This window comes from Gadus morhua, chromosome 9 (genome assembly GCF_902167405.1).
Source record: "Gadus morhua chromosome 9, gadMor3.0, whole genome shotgun sequence".
NCBI classification, from domain to species: Eukaryota; Metazoa; Chordata; class Actinopteri; order Gadiformes; family Gadidae; genus Gadus; species Gadus morhua.
In genome coordinates, this window is record NC_044056.1 from 24,924,344 (window position 1) to 24,949,943 (window position 25,600).

The following is a 25,600-nucleotide window of genomic DNA, read 5'->3' on the forward strand; positions in this document are numbered from 1 at the left end:
TCCATAGAATGAAGTATTTAAATAACTTGAGCAGGCATTAGCAAAACTTTGCTTGGTGAGATGCTTGCTTTTTCGAAATGGAATAAGATGCAGCTGTTAGTGTAGAGCTAGGAAGCAACAGCGTAGAGCATCCTGGAATAAGGTTTAACTGCTGTGGTTTATACTTAAAAGACAAGGTTCATTTCACCAATAGGGGAAATTACATTTTTTTAAAAAGCATTTCAGTCTCTTGAAGCGATAATCCAGAGTGGGTGAAACTGACACTTTTAGGACCAATGCCTTCAGCCTTCTCCACTCTGAATTGTAATTTCAACAGTTTTCAATACTGTAAGATATAATCCAGGTCCTTAATCTTTATTCGATGATGCTCTTCTCTGCGTATTTGATAAATCAGTAATTATAACCTTTTTGGTAATCATTTGCGTTGATCACACTGTTCATTCATTTCACTGTTCTTCCTCTCATTCCTTTCCTTACTTCTTAGGCTACCTGTCTTTGTTTCCCCTTCCACTCTTCTGCCCCAGTCAAACAGCCCAAAAAAGTGTTTTGTTAAAATTTGGGGTGGGGGGTCTTTTAATAAAAGCTTTTTATATTGTAACACTTGGTTCAAATCCTATTTCTTACACATGCAGCCATTTGGACACCATTCTATGATAGCTGATAACCAAGGTACACACTGTAATACTATAATCAAGAGGACATACAGGCAGTTCAAATAAAAAGAGATAGAACTTTATTGATCTGGAAACTTCATAAATATGTAAGATTGCTCCATATAATACCATAGTAACATAGTAAACGTATGTAGGCCTAAAAAATTCAGTTCAATGTTATTGCTTAAGAAACAGATTCCTTCCAACTAACTATTTTACAAAGAATGCAATCAATAATTTATATAAAAGTAAATGTTTACATATCGACCAGCAACGAAGTTGGAGTAGCCTACCCAAATATTGAATTGTAATACACCAACATTGTCAACTGTCATACATAGCTAACCATAACCCTGTCATACATAGCTAAGCAAGCAAATGAAAATGAAATACCTACCAATGCAACTGAAATGTTAATATTAGACAATTAACAATATTATGAAAATTACGTAGGTCTCCCATAATCATTCAGGTAATCAATACGTCCGTGCCTGTTACAGCTATTTCAATGATGTGTGTTATATATCCGTGTTCAACGCCATTCATGTTAAGTAAAAGGACAAATTATGGTGTCAAACGTCTTGTGTGGGGGGGAAGCCGACAATCGGGAGTCTCCAACGTGACGTAATATTGAATTTAACCAATAAAGAGCGAGCTGACTGAACACGGAATTATAACGAGCTATCTCCATGGCTACGATATCCCTGAATACCACCAATATGGCGAAGACAGTTTAAGTTAAGGGATTTTTCAGTTAGGATTAATCCCAAAACCACCATCATGCAGTCGGTATCCAGCTGGTCCTCCATGAGTTTTTACACCGGTTTACACTCGCTCTTCTTCACTTCTTCTTGTAGTTAGTTCAATGACTATTTTTGGTGTGACTGCCCCCACAGGTCAGTCAGAGTACTACGTCAGATCACGTTTGTTCACGCGAGATTTCTTGCTTGAGGGACAAGATTCTAGTGTGTCTGAAGACAAATCTTTATGTGTGTGGTGTGCTGTGTTTGGAATATCGCAGGACACCACACACAATACGATCAAAACTGTTAATGTAATGTTTATGTGTGGGGTCTCTCACAGATAAAAAATCGGTTGAGATTTATAAAATCTTTATGTGTGTGGCAGGCTTAAAAGGACAAATCTCAGACTTTGGAAGTTAATGGAGTTAATGGAAGTTAATTCGGAATTTAATTTAATTCGGAAGTTAATGGAGCCGTGCACTTCAAAATAGGTCCATAGCAAGGAGCCGTTTGTTTCAGTACGGCTCCTTTCAGCTGCCCACCCAACATCAACTGCTAATAAAACGCTTGAGGAGGCGTTTTGAAAAGAAAAAACTTACATTTTTTTAGAACAGGGTAGAAAGATAATTATGAGCCTTTGATTGATATCCAGACATTTTTTGCGGAGACACAATCCTGTTCCCCACTTGTATTGGAGTGGACGGCGATATCTACTTCTGGGCCACATGAAATGACGGACCCCCGTCCACTCCCAGCTAAAACAGCTGCAATACCAGGCTTGGCCTCTGAGCACGGGTGGATTGCGGAAGTATATGCCTATCCTGGGGGCCTGTTTTTGACGCGCCGCTGCGGCGCCGGTGTATTTAGGCCTTCAGTCTCTCATTAACTGGGACCCAAACCCCTTCTGACAGTTCAATTGGGTGGATTGCCTCCTGTTTTTCTCATCATTTCGAGGGTGAAGAGCCAAACGCCTTTGAAGAGTGGGATTAAAACCATGTGATTTATTTTAATTGGACCACTAGTGGAGAATTAGCATTTAGCTTCATACCCTCGTTAAGGAGCAAGAGAGAAGAAAAAATCACAACCAGGTGCCAACTAAGGGGGTTAATGCAGCTCGATAGATTGGAACATTTCTGCTAATTAGCGCTGGCTTTTGTTGGCTTTTGTTCTCTCATTTGTCACTGGTTCAATTACGTCGTGGAGACATGCTCTCCTCATCAATCTTTCAACAGACGTGAGATTGAACAACCCGCAATTAGCCCTGCTTGATTCAAAGCGCATTCATTAAGCGTACATAGTTAACTTTATAGGGTTTATCTAAAGCTGCTTGTGTTTCCTATAAGGAGATCATTCCCTGCTTCTGGACTAATTGCACTTTAGATGTGTGGCTATTGTCAGCAAAAAATGCCTCATTGAGCAACACAGATGCTAGATGCTCTCACTGAGCTACATGGTCTGTTTGTAGATACAACAGACTCAACCTGCCCACGACAACAGCAGTGTTTGGGGTCTGGAACATGACCTTAGACACCATGACGATGTGTGTTTTCTGAAAGGCTCTCGTGTACAAACTTACTTTGGGTTTTACTTCCTAATTTGCAATGGGGTCACTTCCTGTGCAGCTGCCTGACTATCCATCACAGTGGCATGGTCAGTAAGTAGCGAGGGTCTCATTGCAGGCTAGTGGAGGTTCGTCCAGGCTAACAACCTCATGACTAACTACAACCTTTTACAATTCATTCTGCCGAGCAAACAATAAACATTTCATCAGATATGAGCACAAACCCTTTGCATAAAGCAAAGTATGATAATGCATTGATAGTGATTTGAATCTGCCCTCAACAACCTTCCACTCTGATGTTTAATTGCTTCCCCTGCAGTCTGTTTGGGGTGCCAGGGAACTGTGCAGCCTGCAGTAAGCTGATCCCTGCGTTCGAGATGGTGATGAGAGCTCGGGACAATGTCTACCATCTTGACCGCCAGCGGTAAGATTAGGGCCGGTCATTAGCCCCCCAGATCAGGTTCTCCTGGTGTGTGTGTTTAGGGTTAGTGTGTGTGTGTGTGTGTGTGTGTGTGTGTGTGTGTGTGTGTGTGTGTGTGTGTGTGTGTGTACAAGGGGTGTACAAGAGAGCTGTGGAAGGCATAAGAGTAAGCTCCAACCTAATTGTAAGCCCATTCTAATCAGGCTGTGATGATGAGGCACTGTAAGTCAGAACAAGAACTTTTTTTTTTTTTTGTCAATAGTTTATCTCCGCTGGATGTTCTTCTGAGGCCACAGCGTTTTAGAATGTGTTCTGTTGAAACCTTTCTCTCCACAGACTCTGTGTGGGAGATACCTTCTTCCTCAAGAACAACATGATCCTGTGCCAGGTTGACTGTGATGGCGGCCGTCTTAATGGCAGCACTGACAGGCAGTCACAATAAGAGGTACAGTTGTATACCTACAAGAGGGATAACAGGGATGACTTTTCTCTCTCTTACTAGAGTTTAAGTCCTTCTCTAAAGACAAACTCCCAGGTTTGGCTGCTGAAACTGGGTGGAAACAATTTGATTTTAAAAAAGTAGATCCAATTCAAGTCTTTAAGGTGTTATTCACCACACCTCTTCAACTGGTTCCACTCCTACCTAAAGTCCTTCACTTCCCAACCCTCCTTCGTCACCAGAGGTGTTTCCCAGGGCTCGGTCTACCTCCTCCCTATCGGCAATATCTTCCGTCACTATAACATTCACATTCACCTGTACGTACCAGCTCTACCTCTCCACCAAACCTGACTTCCTCCATCCCTTCCTCAATCACACCTTCGTAATGTCTTTCCGATTTAAAAACCTAGCTTCGGTGGGAGGGGGGGGGTTCTGTGTTGCGCCCATGGTGGCTCACGTTAGACACTAACAAGGACCTTGTAAACCAGGGAAGTTCCAACTCTGCTTGAAATGTTTTAGTTTTTATGAAAGCATTGGCGGTTTTCACTCACGTGGGTGCAGACACACTGCTCAACAAAGCCAAAAAATAAAAAGATTTTAATTGTCATTTTTTTTAAAAGATTATATCAATATTAATTGAAACAAAAATAAATGAATCTAAAGATAAAAGTCGACTTTCTAGCTTTCAATTAAATCCTGTTACATTTGTTAGTTTTAATCCGACTGTACATTACTTTGAAAGGATGTACCTCAGTTTCGTGATTTAGACCTCACTTGACCTCACTCCCAGAAGTCCACGGTGCAATGCTTTTTTTCACCACTGGGACGCTGACGCTTCATTTGGCGGCCCTCAGTCAAATTTTGGGTTCCTAAATTGGCCCTCAGCTGTCAAAACTTTGAGAACCCCTGCGTGACAAGTTGGCGGGATGTTGATTAAATCATCCGAGTCGCCCGTAAACACAAGCATGTTGGTACAGAGAGGTTGCATCCTCAGGGAGATTCTCCACTTGTTCCGACCGCTCACACTCCCTGCAGCAGGGGAAACGGCCCCCAGGAGCACAGAGGCTGAGACATATGGTACTCAGAGTCGAGAACTGAAGACTTCTTGAAACCAGGCAAACAGTACAAAGGAGATGGTCTGAGCAGCTCTTTGGTTCAACCCACCACCACCACCTGATAACCATGGAGGCAGTATGCCTTCGAGACCCCGATACAATCCCTTTCCCGGTCTCTCTCTCTCTCTCTCTCTCTCTCTCTCTCTCTCTCTCTCTCTCTCTCTCAAAGAAGAGCTTAGTGATGGATCCAGATTCTCGATACCTTCATCCAGTCTATAACGCTCTCTAACTAAACAGCCAACAAGTTCTGATGCAAATCATTCTACACAGCATTTGATTGTTGCTGATGATGAGATCCATTATCCATGAGCGTCTAGTGTGAGGGCGTTTGACCTCCAGCCCAAAGGTTCTGGGTAAATCCCCAATGTCTGCATCCTGGACTAAGGCCTAACCCCGACCTGCTACCTGAATCTACTGTTTATGGGCCTTGTATATCAAGGTTGTAGGTACATACAGTTGACATAGTACAGGTCTTTAAACAACAGTAAAGGTAATATTCTGGTGGTCAACAAATCAACTATTTCGGCATGTTGCGACATTACAAACAATGCGGATACAAGACCCACAACCAAGCCTACCAGGTTCAAGGTAGGCGGTTCAAGGCAGGAGGTCAAAGGTAGGAGGTACGAGGTTCAACGTATGTGGTTCAAGGTACGAGGTTCAAGGTACAAAGTTCAAGCAGCGCTGCAGAAAGGGAACACCTAAAACCCAATATGGTCGCTGGTGTGTCTCTAAGGATGAATAGATAGATATGGGGGGGGGGGGGGTCTTTTTCAGTTTATGTCAACAAGAACGAACAGCATACAGGGTTTCATTAGCTGGAGAGCCTCAAACACACACGCACACACACACCCACGGTGGTGTCTTTTGCAGATGGTGGATCATTGTGCTTGTGTTTTCAATATCATGTACCGTACTACATTATCACACATTTATTCATAAATATAAACCACACATAACCACAATAGGGGCATTAGGAAATAAATCTAGAATGATGAGCAATACCACAAATGTTGTTGGATCATTCCACTGTTAGAACCGCCCGGGGGTGACTCTTATTACCCTTATGTCTCCTAAGATGACCCCGCGGCTCAGCCCCTGTCCTCTCTCTCTGCAGTGTCTACAGACTGGTCAGGAGGGACTATCAAATGGTACCGGGTGATTAAGACGAAGGCTGGGACCTCAACAGGAGAACACAGAGGGACTATCATATGGTACCGGGTGATGAAGACGAAGGCTGGGACCTCAACAGGACACACAGAGGGACTCCTCAACACAACACCGCTTAAGATCTGCATCAGCTACTGGTTCTACTGGTGGTTTCTGCGGCAGGTTCTACTGGTCGGCTGCTGGTTCTACTGGTCTGCTGCTGGTTCTACTGGTGGTTCTGCTGGAGGTTCTGCTGCTGGTTCTACTGGTGGTTTCTGCGGCTGGTCCTACTGGTCTGCTGCTGGTTCTACTGGTCTACTGCTGTTCTACTGGTCTACTGCTGGTTCTACTGGTCTACTGTTGGTTCTACTGGTCTACTGCTGGTTCTACTGGTCTACTGCTGGTTCTGGTTTGGTTCTGTACACGTTGGACTACAGGCGTTCTAAAGTAATCCTGAGAAACCCTTTGTGTTTCTCCGATGGATGTGATACTGGTGATGTCATAGCAGGGGGCTCTTCACTGGACACTTGGACCTTGAAGGATCAGTTCATTGATTGACTGAAAGAGTAGCACTGAAGAGCCGGTTCTCTTCGTAGTGGCCCCCCTTTGTAACAGATTTAACAAGTTCAATGTCAACCTCATTTGAAATGCAAACTATATATTCATTATTTTAATGATCTTGTCATTTGGTTGATGCTATAAATAAGTTTAATGTTATTATCAATTGCAGTCTGCAATTCAATTTGGTCAAGTCAATTTGGTCTCATCGATTAACATATTTAATTGGAAAGTGTACTGAACACTTGAACCTATTTCATGGTGACACTCCTTTCTGTTACACAATTGAATGGACTAGAAATCTACATTTAAAGTAACGTGCCCCAACTAACATCAACATAGACTCTGCCCTAACGAACACCAACACATACTAACACCAACACCCAACTAACACTAACAGGGGAGGGTTTATTGCCCTATATATACATATACAATAAAAATATACACATGTATAAATACTCGAACGACACTGTAGCGTCCTCCAGTGGCAGAGTGTATGTACTCCAGCGGTGTCCATGTCAGCCCCGTCAGCGGACTACGGAAGTACACTGAAGACGGAGACAACACCGGAGAAGGCTATCTCTGACGGTTCATGATCACGGTCCTTTGTTGTTGAAGTGCACGGAGTTGAACGTCAAGATGTCGATGTCGACATTTCAGAAAGTGACCCTTGCATCATGTGTTGTGCTTTGCGTCGCTTTGCTGCTCCCTAAAATGCTTTTGTCAAGGGGGAAGAAGGATGCTGAGCGACCCGAAGGTTGGTTTCCTCTCATCCTACCTTTATTGAAACAGGGACATAAAAACCTATTAGTGAGCGGAGAAATGTATCTGCACATGTTGGGGATTTTTAAAACCCTTGATGAATGCGATGGTACAAGCTGTGACAACACGGTGTCACCTGCCTCCTGTTGTTACACTTTCCTCCCTCCAGGGGGAGCACTACTCATCTACTAACATAGGACTATTTTATTCACTCCGCTTCCTTTTAAAGTAGAACATTTTCAACAAATGACGCATCCTTCGGCCTTTTTATTGGGTCATTATCAGTAGCAAGCTTCCTTTTCCGTGAACTTTTTAAAAATATGTATTTTTATTCTGTTGGTGTAATTTTAAGATAACCCCACCCTATAACCGAACCCTCCTCGAACCATTCCCACCCAGGCCATTTCCCCCCAATGACGCCCCGCAAAGGGTCTGCTGACGGGAAGACCCAGAGACCCACCGGGGCGGCTCAGTTCTCCAGGGCCCACAACACAGAGGCCATCGCCAGGGCAAAGGGGGCGAGCACCGGGCCCGGGACAGGGGGCAAGTCCAACCTAGCGGGCCAGATCATACCCATCTATGGCTTCGGGATCCTGCTCTACATCCTCTACATCCTCTTCAAGGTGAACACCAGAGAGCACACTCCCATCGAGCCACCAGGGTGGTCATCGTCCACTATAGAGTTACCCTAGAATGGACAAGGCAAGAGGAGCTTCCAGCAGAGCTCTGGACGATAGCTGTCCGCTACGCCCAGGCTAGCAGCTAGATTGGGCTTCAACGTTAAACTAATTTGCTTTGTATTACAGTGACTTCTTAATGCCTTCATGGATCACATGGTCCGGTTATTTTGACCTACAGACTTTCTAACAATAATCTAGTAGGAAATGCCGTTACGGTGGGGGAGCTCAGTGGGACTGGGACTCAGCTGTGGTAGGGCTCTACCAGCGGAGCGGAACAGCTCCACTGGAGGAGCTCGCCACTGACGCACCATCGATGTCTGAAATGACTTGCCTTACCAAAAAAAATATTATATAATGGAACATGGAGACAGAACTGCAGCGGTTTCCTGAATTGGGTTCATTTTCATAACTTCTAAGAACTTTTTGTGTGTCTCAGATCACATCAAAGGGAAGCAGCACCCCCACAGAGAGCCGATTCCCTCCAATCAAATCTGAGAACACCAAGAGGAAGATCAGTGAGTATCCCGCCCCTCGGAAGATGCTGGATTGCAGCAGAAAGTCACTTAATGGTTACTTGAAAGCTGGTGTAGGACAGATAGGACAGAATTTTTAAGAGAGAGAGGGCAAGCTTTTGAAACAAAACAACCCAAACACCGTCCCACACCTCTCTGCTCCCGCCCCCTTGATTTCTCTGCTATTGAGAAGTGTTTGTGCAATCACCCAACTTTGATTGACAGGCAAAATGGATTCCCCCAACCACTGACGGGAGAGCAGCCTTGATTGGTCAGATATTAGCCCTGGGATTGTGATTTGAAGTGTCTCATACGGAGGCAGGTTAGATTCAGAAACAGATATAACACAGCACATTTCCCTCACTGAAAGCTCACGGATGGTTTAGTCAATTCTAACAAATTACATTCAAATAATACATCTTATCTTTATTGAAACGGTAGAAAACATCTTAAATTACTAGTTGGTGTAATTCTTAAATTAAACGTGCGTCAGCTTTGACTGAATAGCTACTCACTTTAAAATGAAGTGTGTGTGTGTGTGTGTGTGTGTGTGTGTGTGTGTGTGTGTGTGTGTGTGTGTGTGTGTGTGTGTGTGTGTGTGTGTGTGTGTGTGTGTGTGTGTGTGTGTGTGTGTGTGTGTCTCCAGCTGACTTTGAGCTGGCCCAGCTGCAGGAGCGGCTGAGAGAGACGGAGCAGGTGATGGAGAACATCGTGTCGGAGGTCAACCTTGGTCCACACAGGTGACCCTCCCAGACCCCTCTGACCTCACACCTCAGGTCTGAAGCTTTGCTCTGAAGCGTTAAAGCTTAAATATTAGTGCTGTCAGTTTAACACGTTATTAACGACGTTAACGCAAACCAATATTAACGGCGTTAATTTCTTTATTCGTGCGATTAACGCTCTTTTGGCTTTGCAAACATCGGAGTTTTTCACGTTCAGTCACGTTAGAAAAACGACAACATCATACCAGATCTAGATACACCGGAAACAAAACAACAAGCACGCCACACAAACTTGTTGGGGCAAGCAAGGATACGGAGCTGGTGAAAAACTCCTTAAAAGTGTGTGTGTGTTTCTGTGTCACTCTGTTCGAGCCTGCACGAGAGTTCAATGTTGTCATTAGCTGTTACGTCTTTCTGACCAATCGCAGTTCAAGGCCCACCTGGGCTGTACCACTTCGGGAGGGGCCGCTCAGTTACTCCCCTCTAGACAAAATCGACTTGGTTGCAAAGTTGACAGTTAGTGAGTGTAGCGTCTGTTGAGTGAGTGAGAGGATGCGGGCGCACAGCTCAGCAGCCCCGAAACGTGAGCTGTGCGCCCGTATCCTCTCACTCACTCATTAGCCCCGAAACTGTTGAGTGAGGCAGCCCCGAAACGTTAACGGCCCACCGGGGAATTCTCCCGACTCTCCCGATTACCAATCCGCCACCGTGTGTGTGTGTGTGTGTGTGTGTGTGTGTGTGTGTGTGTGTGTGTGTGTGTGTGTGTGTGTGTGTGTGTGTGTGTGTGTGTGTGTGTGTGTGTGTGTGTGTGTGTGTGGGACCCACACACACACACACACACACACACACACACACACACACACACACACACACTGTGGGTGTGTGTGTGGGTGTTATTCGATAGCCTGGTAACGTGTATAGGCTTATGTACGGTAGGAATATTCATTCTGGTTTAAATAATAAATGTTATAGTATTTCCCATCTTTGCTGAGCAAAAGTTTTGTTTGAAAGTTCAGTGATTGAAACAAACAGAAGCCTGGGCTATTGAAGTTTTACGGTAGGCCTACCACTGTCATGCACCTACCGGATGTCAAGTGGACCGGGTTGAATTCACTGCGGGTCTCTCTTCTTATTCCATCTTACCAAATATATTTTATTACTGTCCTTCTCAACACTCTCTGATTTCACTAAAAGCCTAGCAGCACGAAATCAAGGGATATTTAGAATAGAAAAAAACTATGTTAACTGACATTAATGCGATTAATCACGATTAAATATTTTAATCTCTTGACAGCACTATTAAATATATATATAATGTATTCAGTGTTTCCAACACATTGACGAGAGAGAGTTTCAATAAAAATGTAATAAAAAATTAAAGCTGCAAGCAGCATTTTACGGGTGCCAAGCCTAAAGCAGACCAATAAGACCCTGTCAGACCATAAGACCCTAACAGACCATTAAGACCCTGACGCAGACCAATAAGACCCTGTTAGACCATTAAGACTCTGATAGAGCATTAAGACCGTGACGCAGATAATTAAGACCGTTTTTGACTGGTTGACAACGCTGGAATAGCCTCAGCTTGGATCTTCATGAGTGTACGTCAAAATGGTGAGGAGTTATGATTCTTTAAAGCTTTCAATTGATCGCTTTGCTCCCCCTATAGTCCTATTTTGATTAACTTTATTCTGGTTAACCTTGACCTATGCTTCTTTAAATATACCAAGTTAACCCCGCCTTTAGTCATCTATCATTGATTGGGCTAATTTGGACGTCCAGCCGCCATTTTGTTACAGGTTCTGGGTTTCCTAGGAACATTCGCTCAGCATGAGGAGATACAAATGTCTACAGGATTTCATGAATGTAGAAGAAAAAGGTCGGAAAATATGTCCGTCCAAAGTCTGCATTTTCAGTTAATTGATATAGCTCCCCCTATCACCCAATCTGGGTACAATTTGGAGAGGTTGCAACTTCAGTTAATTGTTTTCCCGCTCCCTATAGCCCGATATGCATCTTGTCCCATGTGTCTTTGACTGCATCAAATTTGATGAGGATTGGTTTAAGTTTACCTTGCCTTTTGGCATTAAGTTAATTTTGGACGATTTTGAGCCTCTGGTGGCCATGTTGTTTTGTCAATCGACTTCATTTTACTTTAGCAGTTGGAAATTTTGTCCCCAACAGCCACTAAGTAGGTCCCGCTCAAATCGAACATTGCTTCTATGAACTGTGGTGATTATAGTCACAGGCCACACCCATTTCGATGCCATGCCCTAATTGGAAATTTATTTGAGGCTATTGTTCAACTTTTTTATTGGTTCATAGTTCAAGTTCATAGGAGTCCATTTTAATGTTGATGTAAGCATTTAAGTCTTTACGCGTTTTAAACCACACCTTTTCTAGAAGTCAATGGCTCCTGGGTGCTTTAATCATTATTGTACAGACTTCCCTTAACGTCAGATTGAAGACATTGGTCCTAAGATGTTATTTGCTAAAGGATTTTTGTCTAAGGGAAAATACCTAGGATCCTTAGGGAATTTAGTGTTTTTAACAAAGAAAATTGTAAATCTATCCAAATAAAGTCATAGGTGCTGAGGCATATTTGTTCAACATGAGGATATGCATGTGTGAACAAAGTTTCATGACTCTACGTCAAAGCTGTTATGAGATTTGTTTGTTCAAAGTTTTCATTTTAGTGTGTGTGTGTGTGTGTGTGTGTGTGTGTGTGTGTGTGTGTGTGTGTGTGTGTGTGTGTGTGTGTGTGTGTGTGTGTGTGTGTGTGTGTGTGTGTGTGTGTGTGTGTGCGTGGGGGGGGGGGGGGGGTTATAATAATAAATAATAATAATGAACTATCAGTATAAAGGCTCAGCACTGTCTTTTAGACATTTTGGGTTTTCATCTTTTCTAAAATGCTTTCTGAAAACTCCTCAACCACATTCAGTTTGGCCCTTACATTGTTTCATCAACATTCATATCAGTACGTAAGTAATTTTTTCATGTAAGAAATTTGTCAGTAATTGATATTTTGGTAATTAAAATTCACCAGATTGGTCCATTCAAATGAAATCTATTCGAATCCCCCTAGAGGATTGCGAGCCCCCGACCATAGTCTCCAAAAATCCTGTGGGAAACACTGAATGTATATAGATGTAAACTGTATATTGTGTTGGATTGGGCACTCTCTTGGACCACATTGGGCCACATGCAACCATCCCAGATTTGTGCATAAATTGAGCCTACAAACGTTTGACAAGCATTTCTCATATTCCCCCAAATTTCTCTGCTTAGAATTTTCTCTGTAGAAATGTGCAAGTGGTCTAGACTCGCATCAGTCACAGACGGTGGGCCACATAAAAGAACAACGTTTTGACTGCCCGCTTAAGTTCTTCTGCTCAATTTGAATTTCCCTTCAGTACTAGGTCTGGGTCTGCGGTATGTTAGTGGGTTTTCTATGAAGGTATTATATGAAGGTATTATTGTAGCAAAAGTCTTTAGCACCTGTAACTGCAGAATTTGAATGCGTACACTAAAGTCACAGTCAATTTGAAGTCGTATGTGTTTATTTTTGCATGTGTACTCTAAAGTCACAAATGTGTAACAGTACATTTGTAGTCGTAAAAAAATATATATATTTTTTTTATACCATTGTAAACACAAAACAGGGTCTACGAGTACGCAAATCTGTGTTACAGGTGCACAAATCCTTTTGCTACAATTATTGCAGCGCAGTTGGTGCAAAACACATTCGCACACCCGTGTTTCATAATTTGAGAACATGCCCGAAAAGGTGTGCATTCGTAAACCCAAATTTGAACTAATGCAAGTTGCACATCTGTGAACAATTTCCTCACAAATAAAATGATAAAGAACGCTATGTTAATTCAGCATTTTAATGAGCGAGCACAAATCCATTTTACAATTGCTCGAATCTGCTCCTGCAAGTCTCAGCTGTGGGGTTTTTTGCAGGTTGTTTTGCACCACGTCTAGGTGGTAAATGTGTAGTAAAAGTATTCATATCCGTAGATGCCAGAGCGTCCGTGGGCGGGACAAAATAGTCCCGCCCATAATTTCCTAATCCAATGAAAATCGCCGGCAAGGATGCATTTCTCAAATTACACCGGGACCCACTGCGTGCCAGCCATGGAGCTATAAAGATCACAGCATACTCAGCGCGGGATACGTTTCTTTCTGGAGAAGTGAAGAGGGCGTCCTACTAAACGGAGGTGGGTATCCTACATTATGTTAAATGAAATGACTTAGTTCAAGTGAATTCTCCCCAAAGTATTGCATTAACATTTCTGAACATATGTTATGGCGACCATTAAAATACATTGAAGGACATTTGCGGCATGTTAATGCAATACTTTGGGGGGAATTCATTTGAACTAAGTCATTTCATTTAACATAATGTAGGATACCCACCTCCGTTCAGTAGGACGCCCTCTCCACTTCTCCAGAAAGAAACGTATCCCGCGCCGCAGAGGGACTATTTTGTCCCGCCCAGGGACGCTCTGGCATCTACGGATACGAATACTTTTGCTACACATTTACCACCTAGACGTGGTGCAAAACAACCTGCAAAAAAACCCACAGCTGAGACTTGCAGGAGCAGATTCAAGCAGTTGTAAAATGGATTTGTGCTCGCTCATTAAAATGCTGAATTAACATAGCGTTCTTTATCATTTTATTTGTGAGGAAATTTTTCACAGATGTGCAACTTCTGATGCATTAGTTCAAATTTGGGTTTACGAATGCACACCTTTTCGGGCATGTTCTCAAATTATGAAACACGGGTGTGCGAATGTGTTTTGCACCAACTGCGCTGCAATAATTGTAGCAAAAGGATTTGTGCACCTGTAACACAGATTTGCGTACTCTTAGACCCTGTTTTGTGTTTACAATGGTCTAAAAAAATATATATATATTTTTTTACGACTACAAATGTACTGTTACACATTTGTGACTTTAGAGTACACATGCAAAATAAATATATACGACTTCAAATTTACTGTGACTTTAGTGTACGCATTCAAATTCTGAATTTACAGGTGCTAAAGACTTTTGCCACAAAAATACCTTCATAGTTTTCTCCGTCTAAATTTTTCAGTCCAATCAGCGAACAGAGGGAGTGGCTGAGAACAATGACGTTAAAGTCAGCTCTCATTGACGGACATCTTCACGCACGGTGTTTGGTTTGTTTACAGCCACGTTTTGGCAATGTGATTCCCGGCCAAACGATTGGTTATGAAAGATCCAATCGTTTTAAACTTCAACAGACGTCCGCCTTCAAGTGAGGTAACGTTTGCCAATTGAGTAGGTCCAGACTCTCTGTACAAATTAAATGAAGTACGAGAGTCTGGTTGGACCAGGCTACTATTCTGTAGCTTTGACTAATGATTTTGTTGAAAGAACATTCAATAAAACAAATACCCTTGTATAATGATGACTATGCCCTTAATATATACTACCACCTTCACAGATGGATTTCAGAGTGGATTTGATAAAATTGTATTGGGCTATGTCGATGATACAACAATAATAATATCAAATTAGCATTGATAAGATTAATCATAAAAATAAGTCCTACTTTTTGCTGCAAACATCACTCGGATCAGGTCAGAATGCCAATGTGTTCAATCAAGGCGTCTTTATGTAAGTTAGTGGTGACACAGCACTTGGTTGTAGTAGACTGATAGTTCCGTGGTCTGCGTTGGTTCATCAGAGGTGTGAAAACACTAAACACATTCAAAGAACCAGTCCTTCAGTGCAGCGCTAAACTGTCCTGCCCAGAACCTGCTGTTCAGAACAACTTCAATATAAAACAGTTTGCAACCATTTGCTGAATCTGAGGTGGCAAACTCGCACGAGTTGTACTACTCATCACAAAAGGATGTTGAAGTTAGGAGAGAAAACTCCAAGCGTTACTGCATGAGGCGCAGTGTGATGTTGGGATTGGTTCTGAGAGCTGTGAGCGTGCTCCTCCTCCCCCCTGCAGGGTGAAGAGGGTGAGCGCTGACCAGGAGGAGAGCCTCCTGCTTCAACTGAGAGAGATCACCAGAGCCATGCAGGAGGGCCATCTGGTGGCTCCACAGAAGACAGACCAGCAGCACCACTGTGAAGGTAGAGACACTCCTATCATCATCATGAAAGGTTCTACATGACACGTGTTCATGATATCTGCCCCTATTTCTAGACACTTTACCCATTCAGTGTGCTTTGATTTAAATGAGTATGTTTTCACCTCAATCTAGCCTATATTTGACAGTATAGGATGACCTACAGGCCAATGGGGTTCTATTTGTCATACGATATTCAATGATGCATGATCACCATCTGTTTGGTTGATTTCCAATGGAAGATGAAGTAGCATTAAGAGAAGTGACTCAGCCTTGTGTCTGCGGATGTTTAATAGATGATCCAAAGGACTACGGGCAGAGCTGTCCGTACCACCAGGACCATGCCGGCCACAGCAGCCCACCTTCAGAGCACGAGGCTGAGAGGAGGCAGCCTGGAGATGACCCCGAGGAGAGCGACATCTCCATGGATGCAGAGGTCAAGGCAGAGGCTGACCACACTGACACACTTAACACAGAGGATGGGAGACAAGAGCTTCTCCCTGCAGCCGCAGAAGCAACAGCGGATGTGTTCAAACCGCAGGGCCGAGAAGGTGGGAAGGATCCGGACGCTCCTCAGGACCCGGACGCTCCTCAGGATCCGGACGCTCCTCAGGATCCGGACGCTCCTCAGGATCCGGAGGTTCCTCAGGATCCGGAGGTTCCTCAGGATCCAGACATTCCTTATGATCCAGAGGTTCTTCAGGATCCGGAGGTTCCTGGACTCGAGTGCCCAGCAGACACGCCCACAACAGGCTCCGTCCATGTCAGACGGAGGACCAGAAGAAGGAAAGGCAAGAAGGACTCGCACTGACAATACCTGTGATCTAGCGTCTACGACCTCAATATTGAAACCTTCTTAAGACTGTGGCAAAGGTGTCATCTGCAACTAGTGCTTCCAGCTTACAGACAGGGGAATCTTTTAGTGTTGACTCCATGTTGTCCAGGGCATCTCTTGTAAGGATCAGGGCTGCCTAATTGACTGTTTGTTCCAGCGTCTCTCTCTCTGTATCCCATTTCCTGAGTCAGTGTCCACCTTCTCAAAACTGTACATTCCAAAATGCTGTAACTCATAAGGTTACCATAATGCACTACTCCTTTTGTAAATATTCTTCTACCGTCAATATGGAAGTCTACACTGGAATTGTGTTACTAACCTTTAAATTATGTATTTATATTATTAATCTGATCTCTATTGATATAAAAGTTGATGCCATCACAATGGTCGATCATCTACAAAATAGAAATAAAGTTGGCCTATCAGTGCACACTACCGTATAAAGATAAATATTGCCAAGTTATGTAAATTAGGAGATTTGTATATATACAGCTCTATTTTCATGATGCTTCAGTCATGCTGAAAATAATATGGAGATGCTTACCATTCAAAATACAACCAGTGGAAGAGGCTGGGACACAGACCATGAGTATTCTGGCAGCAAAGACCCACACAACGACCTGTAAAATACATTTCACAGGAAACCCATCACACTTGATAAGCAATACATTTTGCTCCCATGCCTACCCTCCAGGGTATATAAGCAGCACCGCTTTACGTCCCTTTTAGAGCAAACAAACAAACATCTGCAAGAATGGCATGCCCCTTTATAGACCAAGAAGGCAGGCAGCTGAGACCGATTCTGTTGAGATAAATACTAAGGTTAGTCAATTTAGAAAAAAAAATCTGGCTGCATTTACTAGGCCTCTCTCTTCAAAGAAATGGTATGAAAAGTCTGACACTATCTCTCTGATTACAAGACCATGGTCAATATTCAATAAAAATGTTACGCTTAATAGGCCTACTTAGTCAACCATTTGTTTTTATTAATGGTTATGGTGTTCCCTTTTTGACTTATATGCTTGTACTCCTCATAGTTCCTCCACAAGCACAGGTTCTGGGCTGGTTACATATCGTGAGCTCGCGTAATCCAGGATAACGTTAGCCTGGTTTGAACTAACCAGAGCAAGGCGCGGCTTAACTGTGTTGTTGGAATGGCTTTAGCCTTGGTGTAAGTTCTAACCGGGCTTAATCAGCTAATGCCCTGTTTACACCTACCCGATATTGGGCCCTGATGGTGCCCGATGGCTAAATCAGCAGCTATCGTTATAACATCGGCAAATAGGGTGGTTGCATCGGGAAACACCGTTACTCTTCCCGGGAACATCGTTAGACAACGGGAAGAAACGGGAAGAAATGCTCAATGATCGGGCAACATCGGCAAAGAAAGAACATGTTTGTTCATTTTGGGTCTAACGGGGTAGAATCGGTTACCAGGTGTTGCTATGGGCTAATCAGCTGTATTCGTTAATCTTTCGCGCTTTATCGTGTTTTATCGTCTTTATATCGGCAACCTCAACACACGAAAGACCCTCGAGAACCCTAGACAAATAACGATTGTGAGTGACCAGATTGTGTTAAGGAAGACCATCAATCTGCCACTTGGGTATAAATAGGGGGTGATGGATGGATGTCCTACTTTTATAATTACAGCGTACTTCGCCCATTTAGAACCGGCTTTCTATTATTATAAAATCGCTATTGTAATATAAATAAATATCAGTCTAAACCAGTCTCCCCTTTGCCTTCTCCCGAAATGACGCCAAATGACGTCAAACGCACTTCGGGTGTCTTCCCTGGCATAAATCGTTATGTTATCGTTATAACATCGGGTATGTGTAAATGCTACCCCGATAAATTGACCCGATCATACATTTTTAGCCCGATGTCACCCGAATCACCCCGAATTCCACATCGGTGGTCCATCGGCCATTAGCGGCCATTAGCGGGATGGTGTAAACGGGGCATAAGCGCCGCTGTCACATTAAAATTGTACCGGGGGCGAAAATTGTACCGGCCTACGTCATTGTTTGTTTACATCCTGACAACCTGCCCGGCAACAGACGACGCGATGCAGAAAACATGTTTCCAAACGACGAAATAACATAATACAGATAGCGGATCGCTATCTGTATTATGATAGATAGCGATAACACTTGTTTTTACTTTATATTTGTATTGAATTTAATTGTTTAATCGAAACAATAAAAAAATTTGCCCGCGAAACGGGCGATCGCGTCAAATGACAAATGTTTTGCCCGCGAAACGGGCGATCGCGTCAAATGACGTAGGAGGGTTCTTGAAACATAATACAGATAACGGATCGCTAGATAACACTTGTTTTTACTTTATATTTGTATTGTATTGAATTGTTTAATCAAATTTAGCTAGTAAACTGAGTGTTTTAAGCAGGTTTCATAGTCTAGAATGTTCAAGAACCTTCCTACGTGATTTGACGCGTCATTTGACGCGATCGCCCGTTTTGCGGGCAATTTTTTTTATTGTTTCGATTAAACAATTAAATACAATACAAATATAAAGTAAAAACAAGTGTTATCGCTATCTATCATAATACAGATAGCGATCCGCTATCTGTATTATGTTATTTCGGCGTTTGGAAACATGTTTTCTGCATCACGTCGTCTGTTGCCGGGCAGGTTGTCAGGTTGTCAGGATGTAAACAAACGATGGCCGGTACAGAGTGGCTGGTACAATTTTCGCCCCCGGTACAATTTTAACGTGACACCGCCTTCCGTTAGTGATGAAATACCCCTCTCTAGAATTAACTTCTCTGGAAAACATTACAAATCGTTTGGTGGGAGTTTACTTGACATTAAATAGAATTTGTTCAAATAACACATCAGGAGCAAACAATACAGAAAGTTTATTTATTGTAGAATGGTACATACCCTTACAAAAGCGACAGACAGATCTTATCAGAGAGCGTTTGGTTGACATGTAATATGTGGCACAGTACAACAGAACGCATCCAATCCAGAGAACTAACAATGATCAGGGCGGGACTTTCCCTCCTCCCCAGTTTAGAAAGCTAGATAATTGGTTGACTTGTGGTTGAAGGGGGCGTGTTCAGTGTTCCATTGGTTCGTCAGATGCAGCAGGTGCAGCGGGGGCATCATCTGCAGCCGGCACGACCTGAGGAAGTACAGGTGGTTAGCCCACAGTAAGTCACTTGTTACATGTGCGTTAGGTTGATGCATCTCCATTTCAACAGCTCTTTATATTATTTTTCATGCATCTCGTTCTTATTCTATCAGCTCCGGCTAGTTCTCCAGTCATCTGTCAAGACAAACGGTGCTGGCCTAAACGCTCGTATTGAGCTTCCAGTTCCTCACAACTTCCACACTTCCAAAGCAGAGCCACAGCAGGTCAGAGCTGAGGCAGGACAGAGGTTTAACCCTGGGGTCACACCACAGGATCGTATGAACAACAGCCCACCTTTCTCTGTGGCCTCTCCTCCAGCCCCTCCAGGAAGGGGGCCACATCACCATCGTCGTAGATGATGAACTCCAGGTCCTTTCCCACAATGCCGATGGACACGTTCTGAAAGGAGGATCATTACAAAACACGCGCATCGCTATAAATGGTTCCAATGCATTGAAATCCCACTTCTGTCCGTCAGTAGAGATCCACAACGCAGGCTGGCTTTAGGTACAAGCAGTCCTCCCAGAGGTTAGTGATGCTCTGCCGCTCTGGAGGGACGCATCCATTCATTCATTGCCAACGAAAACCCAAGCCCTGTTTAGTCTCCGACAAGCCGACATGAGAATGGAGCGAGCCCGTCAGTTCATGTACGCGTGTGGTGAACAGATGTCCACAGCTCACCTTGGTGGTCAGGTCCTGCTCCGCAGGGAGGGTTTCTCTGAGGGCCCGGAGCCCATGCTGGACCAGGTCGTTCAGGTTACCTGTCGAAGGAGAAGGTACCTAGTCATTCATACTGACCTTTAACCTGATGATTACACGATGAAAAGGACATAACTGAAACCACATGATGGGCCCACCATGTGGTTGATAAATCCCTGTTAGTGATAGAGTAATCCAACGCCACCTCGTCTGCCTGACGACCCAGAACCCTAACCCTGACCCCCCCCGTGACGACCCTGAACCCTAACTCTGACCCCCGACCCCGTAACGAGGCTGACCCCTGACCCCGTGCCGAGGCTGAACCCTGAGCCCGTGACGACTCTGACCCCTGACCTTGACGAGGCTGACCCCCGACCCCGTGACGAGGCTGACCCCCGACCCCGTGACGAGGCTGACCCCCGACCCCGTGACGAGGCTGACCCCCGACCCCTGACCGTGACGAGGCTTACAGTCCATGAACTTGTCCATGTGTCTCTCCAGGTAGGTGCGTGCCGACTGGGAGCGCGCGCCGATGGACATGGCTTTGCAGTCGAAGTAGTTGGCGGAGGGGCAGGACTGGAAGATGTGAGGGCCCATGTCCTGCAAGAAGGGGAACAATGAGACCCCAAACACTACCAGGGGTCCTCTAGCTCCCAGGGGAACTAATAGCAGGGGTTGACTTACATCATACCCAGCGATGAGCAGTCCCACACCGTACGGCCTCCTCCCATATCTCTGGGTTGGGATTTGGGTTTCTGAGATGTCAGGTTAAGGCAAACTAACCCTAAAACCATCAGTAGACACTTAAAGGACATATGTAGCTAGGCCGGTGAGGTGCAGACATGTTGCTAAGGGATCTCCAGGCAGGGGAGTGTCCTTTAACCAACAGAGATGGTAGGAAGCAGCAGCCATCTGGTCAGCGTGGAGTGTCAAACAGATCCATTTCACCCACTCTCTCTAGAACACTGCTTCAGCGGGTCCAGCCTCAGCACCCATATGGCTCATTAATCATCCATTCACAACGCAACAAAAAACATATGGTCCAATATCGCAGTCATCCACAATGACTTCATGACTTCAAAACTCAATAACAATAAGCCATTGTAATTAGGGATGGGCGTGAGGAATCGATTACTCGAGTACTCCTCGTTACAAATGAACTCGGTTGGTGGACAGGCAAACTCGAGTTCGCCTGTCCACATTTGCTTTGTGCACACGGCATGCGCACAAAGCAAATGAAATGTATCAAATTTCTGTGCGGCGCGTGCCGTATGCACAAAGCCAGAATTCAAAATAAATGAACATTGAAATTAGTCAATTATCAGGCTTCTTACTACAGGTTAAGGTTTGACAGAAATAGTCTAGAACTAGACCAATACCAACCCACTAACCTAATGAAGATATTACCTTAACCTTCAACCCTGCAGACTTCAGGTCATCTTAATCCACATCACATAACTAATGTATAAACAGACAGCATATAGAAGCAGTTCATTGCAGCTTTTCCAATCTGAGGACTCCTAAGTGATGAAGAGGATACTGCTGCCGACCAGCGTGACCAGGCGAGATGTTGGGAGGGGGCGGTCGAACACAAACCGCGAGTCCAGACACTCCTGCCGCATGAAGTTGCTGAACAGAGAAGTTAGACGGCACACACACACGCACACACACACATTACAACCCCAGGGTCTTGATTTAAAAGGAATGGATCGGAGTAAATTCACCCTTGGTTCTTTGCACCATGACATCCAGCAAACCCCCCCAGAAAAGCTTTTTTCCCTTGGTCGAACATTGATGAAGTAAGAGTTTTCATCTGACTGGCTTAGTACTGGACTGGTGCTAACGGAACCCGTCTTGTATCTCGTAAATTACCCCACTAATAATGCTTGGAATGTTACCACACTTGGTCAGTAGTACAAATAGGGTCTGTACTCAAGGCACTGTAAAGTTTTTAAGCACATCAGGAGTTTATTAACAATAACACAATAACACAGCTTCAACTGTCTTATGCTACCACTGCGTCAATGCCAATTCCGGGATTTGGGGAAAGGGAGTACAAGTCCTCAGCAAAACTCACAAGAAAACAAAACAAAAAAGTGTGAATTCAACACTCCATAGAAATGTAATGACAACTGAAAAAATATATATTAGTTCAGTTGTCAATACATTTCTATGGAGTGTTGAATTCACTAGCTTTTGCCTTACACTTTTACCTTACACACCTTGCGTTTTGCGGAGGACTTCTACTCGCTTCCCCCAAATTCCAGAAGTGGCATAGACGCAGCGGTAGCAGAAGAAAGTTTAAGCTGTGTTATTGTTAATTAACTCCTGATATACTTAAACTTAACAATGCCTCGTTTTAGTACAGTCCCTATTTGTTCTACTGGCGAAGTATGGTAACATTCCAAGCATTATTAGTGGGGTAATTTACGAGATACAGGACAGGTTCCGTTAGCAACAGTACTAAAGCCAGTAGAAGAAAACTCTTACCTCATCAATGCTTGAGAAAGGGAAAAAAGCTTCTGAGGGGGTATTTGGCTGGATGTCATGATGCAAAGGACCACGGGTGAATTTACTCAGAACCATCCCTTTAATACACGTTGGCAGCAAACTGAGAATCCAGAACCTGGTGGATTCATCTTAAAGGCTGAGGAGGAACCCACCAGAGCAGCCTGGCATCAGCCGTGAGTCCGGCAATGGAGATCCCCACGTGGTTGTCAACGTGGAGGATCTTCTTCTGATGGGCAGCCAGCTCCGACTGGGCTCTCTGCAGGAGAGACCACTGGATTAACGATGGTGCTGAACAATAAGCTTTATTAAGTTCAATGCACACACACACAGGGAAAAATGCATCCTTGGATTTTTTACGCCAATGCTTCTCAGAATAGTTTAAATAGCCTACATTGCAGGTCCATCCAAAAACACCACTGGATATTAGTGTAACAAGCCTTCTACTTGATGACCAACCTTAACAGAACGAGGCTCCCTGACACAACAGAGTAGCATAAGAGATGGAAAATAGAATAACCAGGGTACCTTGAGAGCCACCAGGACTGCATGGGATTTGGATTTGAGTCCAACAGTAGCAGAACCCTGCTTCACGGCCTCCATGGCATACTCGATCTGATGAATGCGACCCTGGAACACAAAAATTAAATAAACTGTTCCGTTGACACTAAAAATTGGTTTACACCGTGAGGATCCATCAGACATCAATGGTCTCACCTGGGGACTCCACACCGTGACGTCGTTGTCATACTGGTTCCGAAACTAAAAAACAACCCAAGGATTTTCAGGTTAAAATCGTTTGAAAACATGTCAGAAAGAAATGCTACAAGTCCTCCTCCATCAGGTCTTATTCCACTTATCTCACATAATTGTCTGTCATCGCAACCATGGGGACCCTGTGTCGTGTACCAGATGAAGGAGACCTGTTTAATAGTGGAGGGTTTTCTAAAGGCATCGAGTTACTGCTTAATAATGGATAAGAGGTCTGTCACCAACAACACGTTTAATACCCGCTGGTCAGACCAAAGCTACTCTTGGTCAGACCCAGAGCAGCTCTGGGTCTGAAAAAGAGCTCCTTTGGGTCTGATGGAGAGCACCTCTGGGTCAGAACCAGAGCTCCGAACATCATGTGGAGAACAATAAGAAAATATTAGAGGTTTGTTAAAACATAACGTAGTGGATACGCGACCGTTAAGAGGTTATATAACCGATCTACGAGGGCAGACCAGGGAAAACGAAAGTAAACCTCACAGGAACACTTTCCTTCTGACGAAGCTAACTTCTGAGAGCTCCTGTGTGCTAGCTTCATGTTAGCTCGTTAAGCTAGCGGCAACGCGGCAGTTTCTAAAGATGTTCTGTTAAAGACCTCGAAATGAGAAGATGTAGGATCTACCTAGAATTCACATTCAACCTATATTGTTTTATTGTCTCAGACCATTAACGCCGGATCACCGACCGAGTCGTTGAACTTTATTGGGCGGACATCAGTGAAGCTAACGTTGTGTTTTGCTTACTCACACTGCATCACTACTTAGACTCCTTAGCTTCTAATACATACTAGATATACTGCAGAAATTAGCTACAGTAGATCTTTATCCTCCAGTAACGAAGGCTCGTTATCCTTTATCAATATTATGCATGGCTACATCAAATAATAAAGGAAAGCGGTTACTTTTCATTCAGACTTACCATGGCTGCAGTTCACTCAGACGCTAAGCTAGCTGTGATTGATTGAGTGTCCTGGACTCAGCAGTCAGAGCAGTCAGAGCAGTAGAGCTCAGAGTCGAAGCCCCGATCGAGCATCCTTTAATTAAGACATTCACAGATTGATATCATGATTTATCAAATCATCTTTAAGGTTTCTGTCCCAAAAAAATAAGTTTCTTTAAACCATCCGAAATAATTAGCAATATTCTAAAAAAGACCCATAAAACAGTACGACTCATAAGGTTGTATCCAGTAGTTGTATTTCATATTATGTATATTGGGTTAGCATTACGTAAAAGTATTACGTAAACGCTCGGTACCTGGCTCAGGTTACGTTTCCATTTCACCCTGCTTAAACTATTTCAGTTGATCAAACACAACAGTTATCAATAATCGTTATGTGTAACAATTACAATTAAAACTATGAATATGATTCAAGCTTGATATAATGGTATTGATAATAAACCAATCGGAAATCGGAAATAAACAATCTGATCGATTGTGTATGTTTTTTTATATGAACGCATGCGTATAAATGGTTCCAACTGTTGGACAGTTTTCCACCGTCCCCCGGTGACTGCTAGGGGGCAGCAGTTCACCGATCACCAACCAACCGCACATGTTCACACTGTGATCCCTTCAATGGAGACTGGTCGAGGAGACGTGTTTGATATTATTTACTGGCAACTCGTCTGTTTGGTTTTAGAGAAATAATAAAGTCAGAATTTTCTGAATATCTCCCATAAAAGCAGTTGAAGTGTACCTCATCCGCAGGCAGCAGGGACCCCATTCTGAAAGAGCGGCAGCCTTTTCTTTTACCATCTCTGCACCGTCCATATGAATATTAATACAGAATAACAATAAACACTTCCAGGTCCCTTTCAGACCTAATCTTTTTGACGCATGTAATTTATTTTCATAGTGCACTCTAATATATTTAAAGGGTGCATAATTTATTTGGTATTCACTGATCAGAAGGAAGGATGAGCTGGAGGAGAGATGACTGTGTTAATGACACTACTGAACTTCACGGTTTAATAGGTTCAATGCAGACCGGTTTACACACACACACACACACAGACACACACACGCACACACGCACACACACACACACGCACGCACGCACGCACGCACGCACGCACGCACGCACGCACGCACGCACGCACACACACACACACACACACACACACACACACACATATTTCATTGTATTTCATTGGTTGGGGATTCACTCCATACAATTAATAAAATATTGCTC

General features: G+C 43.7%; 2 protein-coding genes and 1 long non-coding RNA gene across 3 annotated transcripts; 2 read left to right on the forward strand and 1 right to left on the reverse strand.

The window, feature by feature from the left end:
• The first annotated feature begins 3,281 nt into the window (after nucleotides 1-3,281).
• LOC115551453 (uncharacterized) lies at nucleotides 3,282-6,757 on the forward strand. The gene is made up of 3 exons (XR_003978037.1): nucleotides 3,282-3,381; nucleotides 3,715-3,823; nucleotides 6,050-6,757. It is a non-coding gene; the product is annotated as an uncharacterized LOC115551453 (long non-coding RNA).
• A 380-nt stretch (nucleotides 6,758-7,137) lies between these two features.
• Nucleotides 7,138-17,230, forward strand: ric3b (RIC3 acetylcholine receptor chaperone b). The gene is made up of 6 exons (XM_030367189.1): nucleotides 7,138-7,396; nucleotides 7,801-8,024; nucleotides 8,518-8,596; nucleotides 9,240-9,333; nucleotides 15,311-15,435; nucleotides 15,728-17,230. Exons 1-6 carry the CDS (start codon nucleotides 7,279-7,281, stop codon nucleotides 16,240-16,242), a joined length of 1,155 nt encoding a protein of 384 aa, XP_030223049.1. The 5' UTR covers nucleotides 7,138-7,278; the 3' UTR covers nucleotides 16,243-17,230.
• Nucleotides 17,231-19,133: 1,903 nt separating this feature from the next.
• On the reverse strand, nucleotides 19,134-24,415 carry psma1 (proteasome 20S subunit alpha 1). The gene is made up of 10 exons (XM_030367196.1): nucleotides 24,325-24,415; nucleotides 23,353-23,397; nucleotides 23,164-23,265; nucleotides 22,791-22,894; nucleotides 21,668-21,756; nucleotides 20,812-20,882; nucleotides 20,598-20,727; nucleotides 20,110-20,189; nucleotides 19,723-19,827; nucleotides 19,134-19,419 (listed from the first exon to the last, which is right to left on the reverse strand). The coding sequence occupies exons 1-10, from the start codon at nucleotides 24,325-24,327 to the stop codon at nucleotides 19,354-19,356; spliced, it is 795 nt and encodes a 264-aa protein (XP_030223056.1). The 5' UTR covers nucleotides 24,328-24,415; the 3' UTR covers nucleotides 19,134-19,353.
• Nucleotides 24,416-25,600: the final 1,185 nt, after the last annotated feature.

Coding starts and splice junctions, on each gene's coding strand:
- ric3b (XM_030367189.1), top strand. CDS start 7,279: ATGTCGATGTCGACATTTCAGAAAGTGACCCTTGCATCATGTGTTGTG. Junction 7,397..7,800: donor GGATGCTGAGCGACCCGAAG/GTTGGTTTCCTC, acceptor ATTCCCACCCAG/GCCATTTCCCCCCAATGACG. Junction 15,436..15,727: donor CCAGCAGCACCACTGTGAAG/GTAGAGACACTC, acceptor GATGTTTAATAG/ATGATCCAAAGGACTACGGG.
- psma1 (XM_030367196.1), bottom strand. Junction 22,895..23,163: donor CAGTCCTGGTGGCTCTCAAG/GTACCCTGGTTA, acceptor TCTCTCCTGCAG/AGAGCCCAGTCGGAGCTGGC. Junction 20,883..21,667: donor GGTCACGCTGGTCGGCAGCA/GTATCCTCTTCA, acceptor CTGACATCTCAG/AAACCCAAATCCCAACCCAG.